At 40.1% G+C, this 14,936-nt stretch overlaps 1 protein-coding gene across 1 annotated transcript in view; it reads right to left on the minus strand.

Moving 5' to 3' along the window:
* The window catches only part of LOC135506973 (protein WWC2-like), a 54,152-nt gene extending 44,648 nt beyond the window's left edge, over nt 1-9,504 (minus strand). Inside the window, 1 exon segment of the mRNA XM_064926414.1 lies at nt 9,204-9,504. Coding sequence (XP_064782486.1) covers nt 9,204-9,337 — 134 coding nt within the window. The 5' untranslated portion in view covers nt 9,338-9,504.
* Between the last annotated feature and the right edge of the window lie 5,432 nt (nt 9,505-14,936).

The following is a 14,936-nucleotide window of genomic DNA, read 5'->3' on the forward strand; positions in this document are numbered from 1 at the left end:
CACACCCACGCACACACCAAACTCTTTTCAAAACGCATCCTTTTGGGATGAATTGGGGGATATTGCGTTGACAGGGTTCGTGCTTTCCAACTTTACTTCATAATACCAGAGTACAGGGGTGAATCATTTGTAAATATGAAACACCTGTTGCTATCTGGCAATGGGAGTTTTCCCAATTCCCATACACAAAAAGTTCCATCCTATGTTAATGGAGAATCATTTCTGGACAAATTATACATATGAAGTGAGTTATTCTTTGTGGCACACTATGCATGTCTCTGTTCCATCTGTCCATCACGTCATGGTTATTATGATGCACTGAACCGGTAACTCGCAACTAGGGTTGCACATTTTGGGGAATATTCAGAGGTGGAAACTTTCCGTGGCAATTAACGGGAATATATGGGAATTAATGGCAATATATGGGAATTCATGGAAATATGCAAATTAATATTAATACCATTTAAATGTAGATTTTTTTTGCATTGGATATGTTTACCATATCATATGGAGACAGAAACATTTTACCTTATCATCAGTAGACAAAATTGCAAATTATTAAATCCTTCCGATAGATATTTAGTTACGAATTGTACTTTAATTAAATGAGTTGACTCTTCACATGGGATGATTTCACTGAACAACAAAAGAAAGGGAATATTGAATGATCCCCAATGATCCATTGAATCTCCCAAAAACGTTTTCAACATACATCTGTTAAATGATAGTCTAGAAACTAAAGCTTTGGTTGTCTTCCTCTCAGGCTTCCATGTGTTCTCCCTGGATGTCCACCTCCTCAATGTCCACTTCTTGAACATCGGACTCTGAGGCCTCATCCTCACTGTCACTTTCCAACCTTGTTGAGGATGGCTCGTTGTCAGGCTCAAAAAGCCTCAAATTTGCCTGGATGGCCACCAATATTTCAACCCTTGTATTGGTCAGCCTGTTGCGTGCTTTGGTGTGTATATTCCCAAACAAGGACCAGTTGCGCTCTGAGGCGGCTGATGTTGGTGGGATTTGGAGGATGATGGAGGCAACAGGGGAAAGAGCCTCAGATCCACAAAGTCTCCTCCCTCAGGTGGCTGATGAGATATGTTGGCATGACAGCCATATTGAATTTCCATCCCAAAGCCCTTGCTTGGAAGTGTACTTCACCAGACTGCCAAGAACCTTGCCCTCATCCAGGCCAAGGTGGCGAGACACGGTACTGATAACACCATAGGCCTTGTTGATCTCTGTACCAGACAGGATGCTCTTGCCAGCATACCTTGGGTCCAACATGTACGTGTATGGCCTTCAGGTAGAAGTCTTCACACTTTTTGATATATTTCAGAACTGCAGTTTCCTCTGCTTGGAGCAACAGTACAGATTTCTTATCTTACATCTGCAATCAGACAGGATGGCATTGTCTCCCTCAATCTGTGCAATGGCAAATGCTATAGGTTTTAGGAGTTTCAGGCTGCTTACCACTCTCTCCCAAAATACATCATCCAGGAGGATACCCTTTATGGCGTTGTCCATATCGGCAGACTGTGATATGGCTATTTCTTGGAGAAACTCCTTCCGCTCCAGAAGACTGTCAAAAATGATGACAATACCACTCCAACAGGTGTTGCTGGGCAGCTTCAATGCGGTGCTCTTATTCTTCTCACTTTGCTTGGTGAGGTAGATTGCTGCTATAACTTGATGACCCGTCACATACAGTGGGGCAAAAAGGTATTTAGTCAGCCACCAATTGTGCAAGTTCTTCCACTTAAAAAGATGAGAGAGGCCTGTAATTTTCATCATAGGTACACTTCAACTATGACAGACAAAATGAGACAAAAAATACAGAAAATTACATTGTAGGATTGTTAATGAATTTATTTGCAAATTATGGTGGAAAATAAGTATTTGGTCACCTTCCTTGCCCACGAACATTCGACCACCCATCAGAGATGATTTCAATACAGTCTGCTTTCTCTATGATTTGGTTAACCTTCACTGGAACTCTGTTGAACTCTGCATCCAGCAAATTAGTAGATAAAGAATGTCTGTTTGGAGGGGTGTATGCTGGACGAAAAACATTCAGAAATCTCTTCCAATACACATTGCCTGTGAGTATCAGAGGTGAACCAGCTGCATACACAGCTCGAGCAAGACATTCATCAGCATTTCTCTGACTACGTTCCTCCATTGAGTCAAAAAAACTTCTGATTCCAGGAGGACCATGAGCTGTTGCTACCGATAAGGTGTCTGATTCATCATTTTCACCTCAAATAGAAGTAGAAGGACTTTTGTCAGATGGTCAGATGATTCATCATCTTTGTTGCATTCTTCACATATGATTTGGCACAGTATTTGTAAATGTACACAGCTTTTCCTTCTACATTAGCTGCAGTGAAATGTCTTCACACATCAGATAGTGCCCGTGGCATTTTCCTGTAAAGATTAGAAAACAATTAGTAAAAAAATACAATTCCATGTACAGATGAATAGTTAAGCAGTTAGATTAAACAACTCCTTTGTAAGATAAATGTTTTCAAATGAAACATATGGAAACAGGTGAATTAACACTCCTCAGTTAGCAGGCTCAAGCAAGCTAAAACCCACATGGTAGCAAAAACTAACTAACAGAAATTGTTAACAAGTTAAAAATTATTTAAACACACTTTGCTGTAGGCTACTCTTTACTAGTTAACAAAAAATAACGTATGTCATATAAAATATATTCACCCCACCCAGTATTGTAATCAAAACTTACCAGAACGCATGTAGTCCTTGGCTCAGACAGTGTAGTAGTGTGGGCACAATAGCGTTTAATTAGTGTGCAAGATCTTGAGAATCAGCTGTACATGTGATGGAAGAATGCACTGTGCATGCAGAGGGTTGCAATTCCATTGAATTGGGGATAGTTTAACCAAAATATGCCACAAGACCTAGAATTGCCTTATGTGTTATCCCACAAAAAAAGGTTCACTGTGATAAACTAACTTTATTGATGAACTTAAACAAAATTCCCGGGCTTAAATTCCCATGGAAAAATTCTGGAAATTTTACGGAAGGTTTCTGACCCTTTGCAACCCTACACGCAACCAAACCAAACAATATGATGGCAAAATTCACCAAATCATAGAACATGTCAGCAAAATGCATCAAGTCGCCGTCCTTGCATTGTGCAGTCAAATGGCAAACGCTCTAATGTTTCCAAGCTGTCAACAAGCGGTCGCAATTAACACCATTAAGTACATAGGCCTACAGTGGCATTAGATTCCTACCAGCCAGTAGTGATGGAGGGAGGGGTCGATACAGTTACACATCACAATATTACTTTGGGATGATATTATATTGATATTTGACTCTAAGTCATCTGTACCCGCGCCAGAATTCCAGTATTTTTCATCCTATAGCTTGTTCTCCAACTTCTTTTTAAACAGTGAGCCAACATGTTTTCAGCACTTTTATTTTCCTGACTGATGAAAACTTGTTTTCTCATGGTCTCTCTTGTCTCTCTGCAGCAGACATATAGTGAGCAATATGTTTGGAACATCAAATCAAAATTAAATCACAGAATCAAATCGTAGTACATATAGAATCTCAATACATATGTTATCGACATCTAACTATCCTGATAATATCGTATCTTGAGGTCCCTGGCAATTCCCAGCCCTACAAGCCAGACAGCACAATCTCTCCTGGGCCCATATTCATAGAGTCTCAGAGTATGACTACTGATCTAGGAACATGTCCACTCTGTCCATGTAATCTTATTGATTATGATCTAAAAGGCTAAACGGATCCTGGTTCAGCACTGCTAACATGAGAACATTTTTTAATACAGGCCCTGAACTAACTTTGTACCTATATAACGTAGGTAAATGACTTAATGATGCCACATAAAATGTTGCACTACACCTACAACACAGCATTCCTAACCTAGCCCACAATGTCTGCAGTGTGGATCGAGCAGTCAACACATTGAGCAGTCATTTGAAAGAGTAAGAAAAGTTCAACTCAAAGGCGAAATCCATTAACACCAAGATAACGGAATTTATTGCCCTTGACAATCAACCCTCTGTCGTGGGTGATGTTGGCTTTTACGACTGGTCGAGCACCGGTACACACTAACGTTACCAAGTGCGCTATTGTTCAGATGTTGCCCTTCTGGAGTACCACAGTAAAAGAGTCACTGCTATTAGCTTCACAACATACTGTGGAACGCCGTTTGGGTCTTTGCGTGTCAAAAAAGATACTCGTCAAATAACACTATTTGACACGTTAAATAAGCTTTTAATTTGACACGTTAAATAACACAGTTCTATTATAGAATGTTGTGTGTTCTGAATTTGCATGTGCAAGCCAAGTGCCACCACTACTATCAGTAGCACTGTCAAAGCTGTACAAGCAAACACTGGCGCCAGGAACAATGTGTTTACAATAACACGTTGGTAATAAAGCATTATTTGTTTGACCGCAACTTCTGGGGTAGCTAGATTTAGCTTGGTATCTAGCAGCACCAATACAACCAGCCTGAAAACAATGACCAGTAGAAACTGCAGTCATTTTCACTATTCTTAGCAATGATTTAGGAATCCTTGTGATTAAGTATTAGCTAGATAGCCACTTGTTGTTCGCCTACTGAAATTGAACTTCAGTTCATGAAAATAAATAGCTAGCCAGCTACATAAACCTGTTGCCCAAAGCTAACATCATAAGCATCCAGCTAGCTTCACCTGGCTTGTGAGGCTCGACCTGACCAGGTTATGTGTTGTGAAGCTATCCACAATAAGAAATAGCCACAATAGTGGAATTTGCAGTTTGCCTTCAAAATAATAGTACCACTTTGATGCAGAAGGTTACAATTAGTGGAATCATGTCATATTTAGACTAGATCATGTTAAACAAGGTTGGAATGTGAAGCAATGAAATGGGATATCAGTCAACTCGGTGACACCCACAGAACACAACTGTGAAGAGTTTCCGCAAATATTAGCTCTTATCGCGTGAAATCACCTCCCAATTCATATGGCACTGTACAGCTTTACCTAAGGATTGGGATCAATGAAATGGGGTAACAGTCTACTCAATAACCAATATATTTTTTTTCCAACATCCCCCTCAGAGTTATCAGACTCCAAAACATCCATGCAGTATTGTTTTTCCTCTGGAATAGTGTTGAATACACATTGGTTGACAATAAATGTGGCTCAATTCACAGTTGTTTCAGAGTCCCGCAATAAGAACTACGATGCTAACGTTCTCTGGGTGTCACTGAGTAGACTGATACACCATATTATTGATCCACAAATCCATAGTGAAATAAGTATGCTCCCAATGCAATTCTAAAGTACTTATTTAACCAGGCAAGTCAGTTAAGAATAAATTCTTATTTACAATGACAGCCCAGGAACAGCGGGTTAATTGCCTTGTTCAGTGGCAGAGGAACAGATTTTTTACCTTGTCAGCTCAGGGATTTGATCTAGCAACCTTTTGGTTACTGGACCAACACTCTAACCACTAGGCTACCTGTCTCCCCAAGTATAATACATCCAGTGTGATTTCAATAGATTTTTTGTAAATGTTTTGTTGATTTCATATAACAACATTCCAGCCTAGTTTATGATGATCTATTCAATTATGGCATAATTCTACTATTTGTATGCATTTGCATCACTGTCAATGGTATACTTTTATTTTGAAGGCAAAAATCCACTATTATGGCTAATCCTTATTGTGGCTAGCTTCATATAGATGAAGCTATTTTATGACCAGCACTGTAGGTGAGCGAGACAACTTTACCAGCATCATAGCATACGTATCGATGAATCGTTGTGACATATGAAATACGAGTGACAGTGTAATCAATGTGTAATAACTACATAAAAAATGAACGCGTTAAATTATTATGCAACGTGCAGTCATAATCAGGTCCTGATTGGTCAACAAGCTTATTTGACACATCAAATAGTGTTATTTGACGTGTATCTTTTTTGACATGCATAGACCCAAACTGCATTCCACATAAATCCTGGTTGAAAATGAAACGACTGAACAAATGAACAATGAAACAGCACAGCAAGTAAGTGAAAGAAATATGTTTTGATTATGTTTTACTGGTAGTGGGGACATACGTAGATGCCAACAAAATAACTTTTTGGTCAGTGTGGTGTGTGTGAGTGTGTGTAACCTTTATTAACTAGACAAGTCAGTTAAGAAAAAATTCTTATTTACAACGACGGCCTACCCCGGCCAAACCCAGACGACGCTGGGCCAATTGTGCGCCGCCCTATGGGACTCCCAGTCACGTCCGGATGTGATACAGCTTGGAGTCGAACCAGGGACTATAGTGACGCTTCTTGCACTGAGATGCAGTGCATTAGACCGCTGCGTCCATGTGTGTTAACTATTTGACTGTACTAGAATGCTTAAAAGGACACTTAAATTTTAAATATCGGTTATTGTTATCGTTTTTTGCGGGTAAGGAAAATATTGGATACCGGTATCAGCCAAAAATGTCATATCGGTGCATCACTATCTCAAAATGCATAGTAGGTTGGATGAGTAAGCTGATCCTAGATCTGTGCCTACCTGCAACTTCTCTCCTGAACAGGACTGTGAGGTGTAGCAGAGTTGGAAAGAGCAGGGCATGCTGCCAAAGCTTCGGCCGCCGGTAATTAGTCAAGCGAACCCTCTTATCTCAGAACACACAATCTTTATAACATTTATGTTCTTCACAACAATGTATCGACAGACAATACAGGGCCAGGACCAATAGTAGCCTAATAGTAGACCTACATACCCCCATGGGTCAAATATGTTTTTACAATATATGATTTCTTCCCCTCTGAACATATCACGGTAAGGTCCTTAGGGTCGTAAATACCGTTAGCATTTCTGAGCCTGGGCCAAGATTGAGATTGTGAAAAGGGGCTGAGTATGATTCCCTTCCACCCTGACACGGCATCCTGGCGTTCTTGCCGATTAACACTGTTCTAGAATTAGAGGTATTAGCCTATCATTCTAGGAAGTTCATATCATTCTAGAATGTGTAGAATCTAGACGCAGTTCAGGTGGAGGGAGGGAACCGTGGATAATGATGATTTGGCTTGTTTCTAAGTGGGAGCAACTTGATGAATATCATTCACAATGCCTGGTGGTGGTCTCATAGGAATGGTTGGCATGCCACCTATTATAGGCTAGCAGTTTTCTAACAGTATAAGGCATTAAGATACATTATAGCAGCATTTGGCTTCAATTATACCCTTGCTCGTTCAGCTTAGGGGGGTCTGAGTGAGCACAGACTGGAACATCTGTTTTCAGCACAGTGTCACATGGCCTTCTCTTTTGACTCTTCAGGTTTCAATCAGCAAAACACATCTGACATACATATGAGGCGTTAATATGACAACAACTGACTACTGTTGCGATTGATATGAAGCAAGTTGATGTAAATTATAGAACTTAGGCTAATGACTAGAATTGTTCAGTCATTGAGTGTTTAATCAAGCTACCCATGTTCTATCTATGCATGACTCAACGCTGTAACGTACAACTAAATTAGCATTAACGAATCCCGCAATTCCATAGGGCAGCTAGGCCTTCCATTACGGCCGGACTTTCTGACTAATTATCCTCATAATTAGGGCTTAATGGCTTGTCATAAGTGGCATGTGGTGAACCCTATGTAATAAAACCCTGGTAAGAAAGACTTCAATTGAATTAAGCGTGCGTGTCAATACCGGCTAATGTACAGAATTAGCCTATTATTCAAAGCAATGGGCTGTTAGGTTTCTTCCTCCCCATGAAATTAGCCCTTAATAATATGGCAATCAAATATGCTACAGTTTAAGATGATTGTGTTTTACGTGTTAAATGTTTTTTTATTTATCCAATACCAAGGCACAGCATATCATTGATTAGTGGGCTAGAGCAGACTTGATCATAGGAGTCAACATACATCTGCACCAGAGGCCTTCACTTCTCCAGAGGAAACGTTTCATTTTATTTAACTAGGCTTAAGAACAACTTCTTATATACAATGATGGCCTACCCTGTCCAAACCCCAACCCGGGCAACGCTGGGCCAATCACGGCCGGTTGTGATACAGCCTGGAATCTAACCAGGGTCTGTAGTGATGCCTCTAGCACTGCGATGCAGTGCATTAGACAGCTGCGCCACTTGGGAGCCCCTAAACTTGGTGGATCTCAGATTCCCATATTTTTCATGACAATTTAATGATACATTTACAAAAGCCAAAATGGTAACTTAGGGAAGCTGAAGCTTTAAAAAAAGTGCCATATATTTGACCATTTCAGAGTGAGTGATGAATTATCAGGGTCCTTTCAGGGACTGCAGGAGACTCCACTGTCTTCACTAGCGTTTCTGCTTAGCATTTTAATTGCCTTTTTCATAGACCACTAAATAGTAAGTATAGCCATCTGTAATGAAATAGCTTATTTTACTGTAATAACTTTAGTATTGCTTTTATTTTGTACATATTTGCTTCTCTGGGATAATGGATGTAACGTTATAGCTTATTTTACTGTAATAACTTTAGTATTGCTTTTATTTGGTACTTATTTGCTTCTCTGTTGGAATCATACGCAGAAGTTCTAGAATCTCAGCAACAACAGAGCTCACGAGTTTGCTGTAGTTGCATAAAATGAGCACGTTGGTTTGATAGCTTGCTAGCTAATAAGAATAATGGTGCTAGCTACGTAAGCTAGCTATGACTTGTTGAATCCTCATTGAAATTGTGAAACAGTTAGCTAGCTAAAGTTAGCATCGTAAGGAATTTATTCCAAACCATGGCATGAGAAAGTTAGCTTTCCAGTTAGCAAACTATAGCTAGCTGCTAGCTACATCCGGCATAGCCAGCTGAAATTCTATTTCTATAAACTATGCAACTAGCTATCAGTTACCACAGTTTTTGCAATAGCTAACGTTAGATATGTTCAAATGACACGTTCTGCACGTTCTTGCAATACCAATAGCTATGCTAGCTAACTTAGCAAAGGCGTGTTGATAGTTTCACACTATAATAATACATATAGCTAACGTACTGTAATAGTTAACAGTTAACGTTACTGTTCAAGGCATTCACTTGTTCGAACCCCTTTTGTTTTGATACGTAAACGTTTGTATAAACGGTTTATAAACTGTTTACAAACGCTGCCCCCTGTCAACTTCGCAAAATTTCGCAAACAGCCACTCTTGCTCGTTACCTGTCCCTCGGGTCTATCCAACTTGTTTGTTTAGTGTTGTGGTCGATATAAAACACTTTGCCGTCAAAGTCCCTCGCTTCTTCCCAGCCGTCGGGTAACGGCAGCTGGCCATTCCCCTTTCTAGGCATGTTCATCTTCTATAAGTTCCGCCATAAGTACGGTAAAAAAAAAAAAATCCAGTGGAATACTAAAAAGCGACGAAAAAGTCAGTAAAGATCCATGTTTTGCGTTCCCCTGTCCTCCATCTTGAGTTCCTAGCTGAACACATAGGCCGGGACAGACAGACTTGACTCCGTTCCCAGCAAACGGTACATTAGCATATCATTAGCATAAATCTATTTGCATGCACATTCCTGAGTGTTGCATTCCTGCGGCTTAACCCTTTCCAACACATCACCAGTGGAATATGTGTGTTGTCGACTTGTTACACTGGTTCAATCGAAGTATTTGGTCCCATACCCACGGTCCCATTTCCCATTCCAGACAAGCGGGACACGTTGCACCGCCGCGTTAAATAGTTGTGTTATCGGCCGCTGTCGCTCTATGCAAGAACTGGGATAAATAGTTTTGGAATGGTGAAATATGCACCATTGCAAAATATAGGCAGATAGGATGATGGGACAGTGACAGGGATAAAATATGATATGTCCGCAGATAATTCAATATCTACATAAACTTGGGCGAAATAATTCTTAAACATAATAATCGAGAAAGTTTAACAACACTGCATAACTTTAAAGGGACAATCTGTGATTGCTGTAAAACAAAAAAGTATTTTATTAGTGTCTATACTGAACTGGTAAAAGGTAATTGTTATACGAATAAGGGGGAGAAATTACTCCATTAGGGTGTGGTGCCTGAACGTTTTGTAAAGGGCATCTTATAAACCTATAGACCTGTACACTGGGTGTACAAAACATTATGAACACATGCTCTTTCAATGACATAGACTGACCAGGTAAATATTAGGAAGGTGTTCTTAATGTTTTGTACACTCAGTATATATCAGCGTTAAAGCATATGTTATATAATTATATTTTCTATTTCTGACTGTTATGGGTGAATCAGTGCATATTTCAGCTTTGTATATAGCTCTGACAGATATACACGTGATTATCTAGAGACCTGCTGATTCTCACGCATAGATCAATAATACAAGTAACAGACTAACAGCATTGTTTTTGTGGCTAGTGAAATAATCACATTGCTCTTCAGTCCTGCGGTTAAACATCAGCTGTAATCCTGCAAGGCATTATGGAGTCACACTACAGGGTACGTAGGCTACAAGACATTGCCTTGAGTGAACTCTGGGCCAGGGGGGAAAACACCAGTTTTATTCATACAATTTCAATTGCTCTTCTGTTCTCTTTGGGCTAGGATGCAATTTGACACATTTTCTGGACAAATAATCAGAAAACGTCTCCCCTTCAAAAGGAACTATAGTGAGAGAATCTATTTCTAGGAATACACAGACTGTGGATGTTCTTTTCTTTTGCAAACTTTTCCCAACCATTCTCAACTAATTGTTGCCTTTTTGTTAACTTCTGTCCATGGCAAAATGAATCCTAATTACTTTATGAGAGAACCTTTGATCCCCCTGTAGGTGGGCCTTTTCAGAAACAGATTTGTGATAAAACTTTATTCTCTGAACAAAGCTGGGATATGTCTATCTCAGAGTCTGTGTGATGTAGTTTTCGGATGTGAGGTACACAGCACCTTTCTCTTTCCCCTCCCCATCTCATCAGCCTCGCAGGCTGCTCATTCAGACCAGGGAGGAGATGGAGAGGGCAGTCAGGTCAGAGGGGGAGAGCTGGAAATATTGTTTGAAATTCAAGAGAGCAGTGGAGTAATACAGAGAGGTAGATAGAGAGACAGACAGAGGGGAGGAGAATAGATGGAAGGCGGGTTAGTGTAGGGCAGGGCCAGAGATGTTGTTGATATGACATTCAAGAGAGGACATGAACAAAAGGGAAGTTTAGAGACAGAGAGGGAGGAGAGGAGATGGATGAGAGGTCCCAGTGGGCACGAACTGTTTGAATCAATGTTGTTTCAATGTAATTTGTCAACGTATTGTGACTTGGAATCTATGTGGATAATACAGTGGATTTGCAAAAAGTAATCTGTTGTTTTGAGGGTGAAATTTCTAACACAGAATTACGTCATCATGGTAACCTCAATTCCAAACAACCATTATATAATATGTTGAATTTGTACCTCTGAAATCGTGGATGTAACTTTGAAGATCAAACAGATCAGATCAGAAAAAAGCAATAGGCTAGGCAGCACCTCCTACAGGAGAGTTAATCTAGCTACAGCTATCCATTTGGTCTCCCATCCAGGGTTTTAACCAGTCCTGCTTAGCTTTGATATTTGTCACTGACTACAACCAATGTGCAATCATGAGAATTATTATTGAGAGATCTCTTCATAACTAAATAGATTCACCGTTGCTATCGAAGTCATTCCAAAGGGTAGGCTTAATAGGGAAAATGAAATCTAACCATACTCTATAAGTCATTTAGGCCTTTGTAACATTTGCAAAGTCCTCAACAGCTATTGTTTCAATTCAACCCAGGGTTAAACTAAACATAGACAATACATATACGTAGACAGGCCTGGGGCTTTAAGCTTTGGTTGATGTCAAATGTAATCTTAACTTACCTATTAACTTGTTAACACATGATATGTTGGATTCACATCTCCGACTAAATAAAAAATAAAAAAGTTTAAGAATAGGATTAATCCAGTGGCTCAGATGAAACTATCCAAGCATTAGATACATCTCCTTTACTGTTGATATTTGGTTGTGTTGTCAACCAAACTCAATTCGATATGACTTGTAAAGTTAAGACTATCTTACAAACTAATGTAACAGTTTTTATTAATAAACCTTAAAATGAGTAACTAAACCATGGCCACATTTTGAGGTTACTGTAACTATGAAAGTATGTATGTTCAAGATAGCATGCGTAGGTCGCAGGTCTTTGGAGAGCTTCACAATATACAGTGCCTTGCGAAAGTATTTGGCCCCCTTGAACTTTGCGACCTTTTGCCACATTTCAGGCTTCAAACATAAAGATATAAAACTGTATTTTTTTGTGAAGAATCAACAACAAGTGGGACACAATCATGAAGTGGAACGACATTTATTGGATATTTCAAACTTTTTTTAACAAATCAAAAATTGAAAAATTGGGCGTGCAAAATTATTCACGGCACTGTAAATATCTGTCGCAGAATCTCGAACAGCACTGATGACTTGCAAATGACCTTTCAATGTATTGTCAACTACAATCCAGGTCATTTGGTTGTGCTTTCAGATAGTTGAAAGCACAGGGATAACACATTGGGAATTCAACAAACTTATGGCAGTCTTTTCGAGGTGGTGAATAAAGGCTCATTGATCAACGTCACAACCAAAAATGTCCATCCATGACGTGGTGAGCCCAGTGGTAAATAAGACAGGAAGTTTGATAGATGATGAAAGAAAGAAATAGATCAAGAAGAGTTGGAGAAGAAAGAGGGAGGAAGAGAGAGAGCGAGGGAGGAGGAGAGGAGAGAATAGCTCAGGAAAGACGGCCATTTCTGCAGTGCTGCTGACTACGCAATATGATGAAATAAATCATTCTCACATCGCTGCTGGTAAACATCTTTGTCTTTTTATTTTTTCAGACTATCTCCAAACTCAATTTGGTAGATCAGGGACATTCCCGACCTTTTGATCTGATTTGCTGACCGAGGCAGGAATCAAGCTTCTACTTTCCTTCCATATCTTCTGTCACAGTTGATAAATAGATACCAGTGGATGCTGCTGAGAAGAGGATGGCTCAATCCAGCCATTATTATGAGCTGTCCTCCCCTCGCCAGCCTCCACTGATGGATACTCCAAGGATGGTGACTGACTCGTAGTTTTGGGTGGAATAGCAACGCCCTACAAGTAAATCAAGTAAACGCTTGAGTAAATGAGGGATACAAAGTATATTGAAACAGGTGCTTCCACACAGGTCTGGTTCCTGAGTTAATTAAACAATTAACATTCCATCATGCTTAGGGTCATGTATAAAAATGCCTAGTTGCCCATTATTTTGGCCACCATGGCTGGAAGAAGAGGTATCAGGGACTTTGAAAGATGGGTCTCAAAGGAGCATAGGGGGTGTGTGTGTCTTAGTCACCAGATCTCCCAATTGAACACGACTCTTTGACCTGGTAACGAGGACCACAATGGAAATAAGTCTTGTTCATGTGTTCATTTGTTCATCCATTCACTCATCATATTTGTTAATTCATCCATCCTTTCACCCACCCACCCATTCAGTCATTCTTTCATTCACCTATCAATCCATCCATATATCCTACCATCCATCCATTCATTAATCCATCCATTTTACCTGGTACAGCTCTTTCTGGGTGACCAGGGAATCCTGGGCTACTGTCAGGTACTCCTTCAACATCCTCTCCTGCTCCTTCCTCCACTCCGCCCGGGGGTCCTCTAGCTGGGTACTCTCTAGAGAGGGGAGAATGTCATCAATGAGATCTACTCCCATAAACAAATGATGATGATGATGATACTTTATTTGTAGCCTCTTTTTGTGTCATACAGCTACAGCATGCCAGAACACTGATTCAGATATATAGGTAACTGCCAAAGTAATGAAACACTTGAGTAAATAAGGGATACAAAGTATATTGAAAGCATGTAGTTCCACACAGGCGTGGTTCCTGAGTTAATCAAGCAATGAATATCCCATCATGCTTAGGGTCATGTATACAAATGCTGTGCAGACTATTATTATTATTCACAAGCATTTCGCTACACTCGCATTAACATCTGCTAACCATGTGTATGTGACCAGTAAAATGTCATTTGATTTGGTCCATTATTTGGCTACCATGGCTATGTCCTCATAGGATGAAATATTCCCCCATCCACAGGGCGCGAGTGGTCACTGAATAGTTTGATGAACATAAATAAGATATAAACCCTATGCCATGGCCGTCTCAGTCACCAGATCTCAACACAATTGAACACTTATGGTAGATTCTGGAACGGCACCCGAGACAGCGTTTCCCAGCACCATCAACAAAACACCTAATGATGGAATTTCTCGTGGAAGAATGGTGTCGCATCCCTCTAATAGAGTTCCAGACACTTGTAAAATCTAAGCCAATGCCTGTGGTGGCCCAACACCCTAGTAAGACACTCTATGTTGGTGTTTCCTTTAATTTGGCAATTACCTGTACATTCTAATGAACCAACAGACGCTTCTTTAAGGGTCACACAAAACCGTTTCAAGAATTTCATTTTAAACCACCAAGACAGAGAAATACAGTATCTTCCATTCATTTCAATATTTCCAGGAAAATACAGATAAACACTTGTTCATCAGTTTTCTCTGAGTTCTCCATAGACTTCATTGTGTGGTGGTGGTGAAGCTTTAGCTGCTAAGCACATTTCTGGAAAGTTAGGTCAGTGGGCTCTCCGCTCTACTTGTGGTTTAACACGAGAATTCCGCAGCATTCTTGTCGTTGGTAGTCATGTGCTACATCCCAAATAGAACCCTATTCCCTACATGGTGAGATTATGATTGGGCCCCTGGTCAAAAGTAGTGCACTATATAGGGAATAGGGTGCCATTTGACACTCAGGCATTACTTTCTTCAGATGCTACCTCTGGTTCAGTCCTCTACCGCTATTAGCTAAGCTGCTAAAATTGCTCTAATGGTAAGTAGAGCT

Source organism: Oncorhynchus masou, chromosome 20, assembly GCF_036934945.1.
Source record: "Oncorhynchus masou masou isolate Uvic2021 chromosome 20, UVic_Omas_1.1, whole genome shotgun sequence".
In the NCBI taxonomy this organism is placed as follows: domain Eukaryota; kingdom Metazoa; phylum Chordata; class Actinopteri; order Salmoniformes; family Salmonidae; genus Oncorhynchus; species Oncorhynchus masou.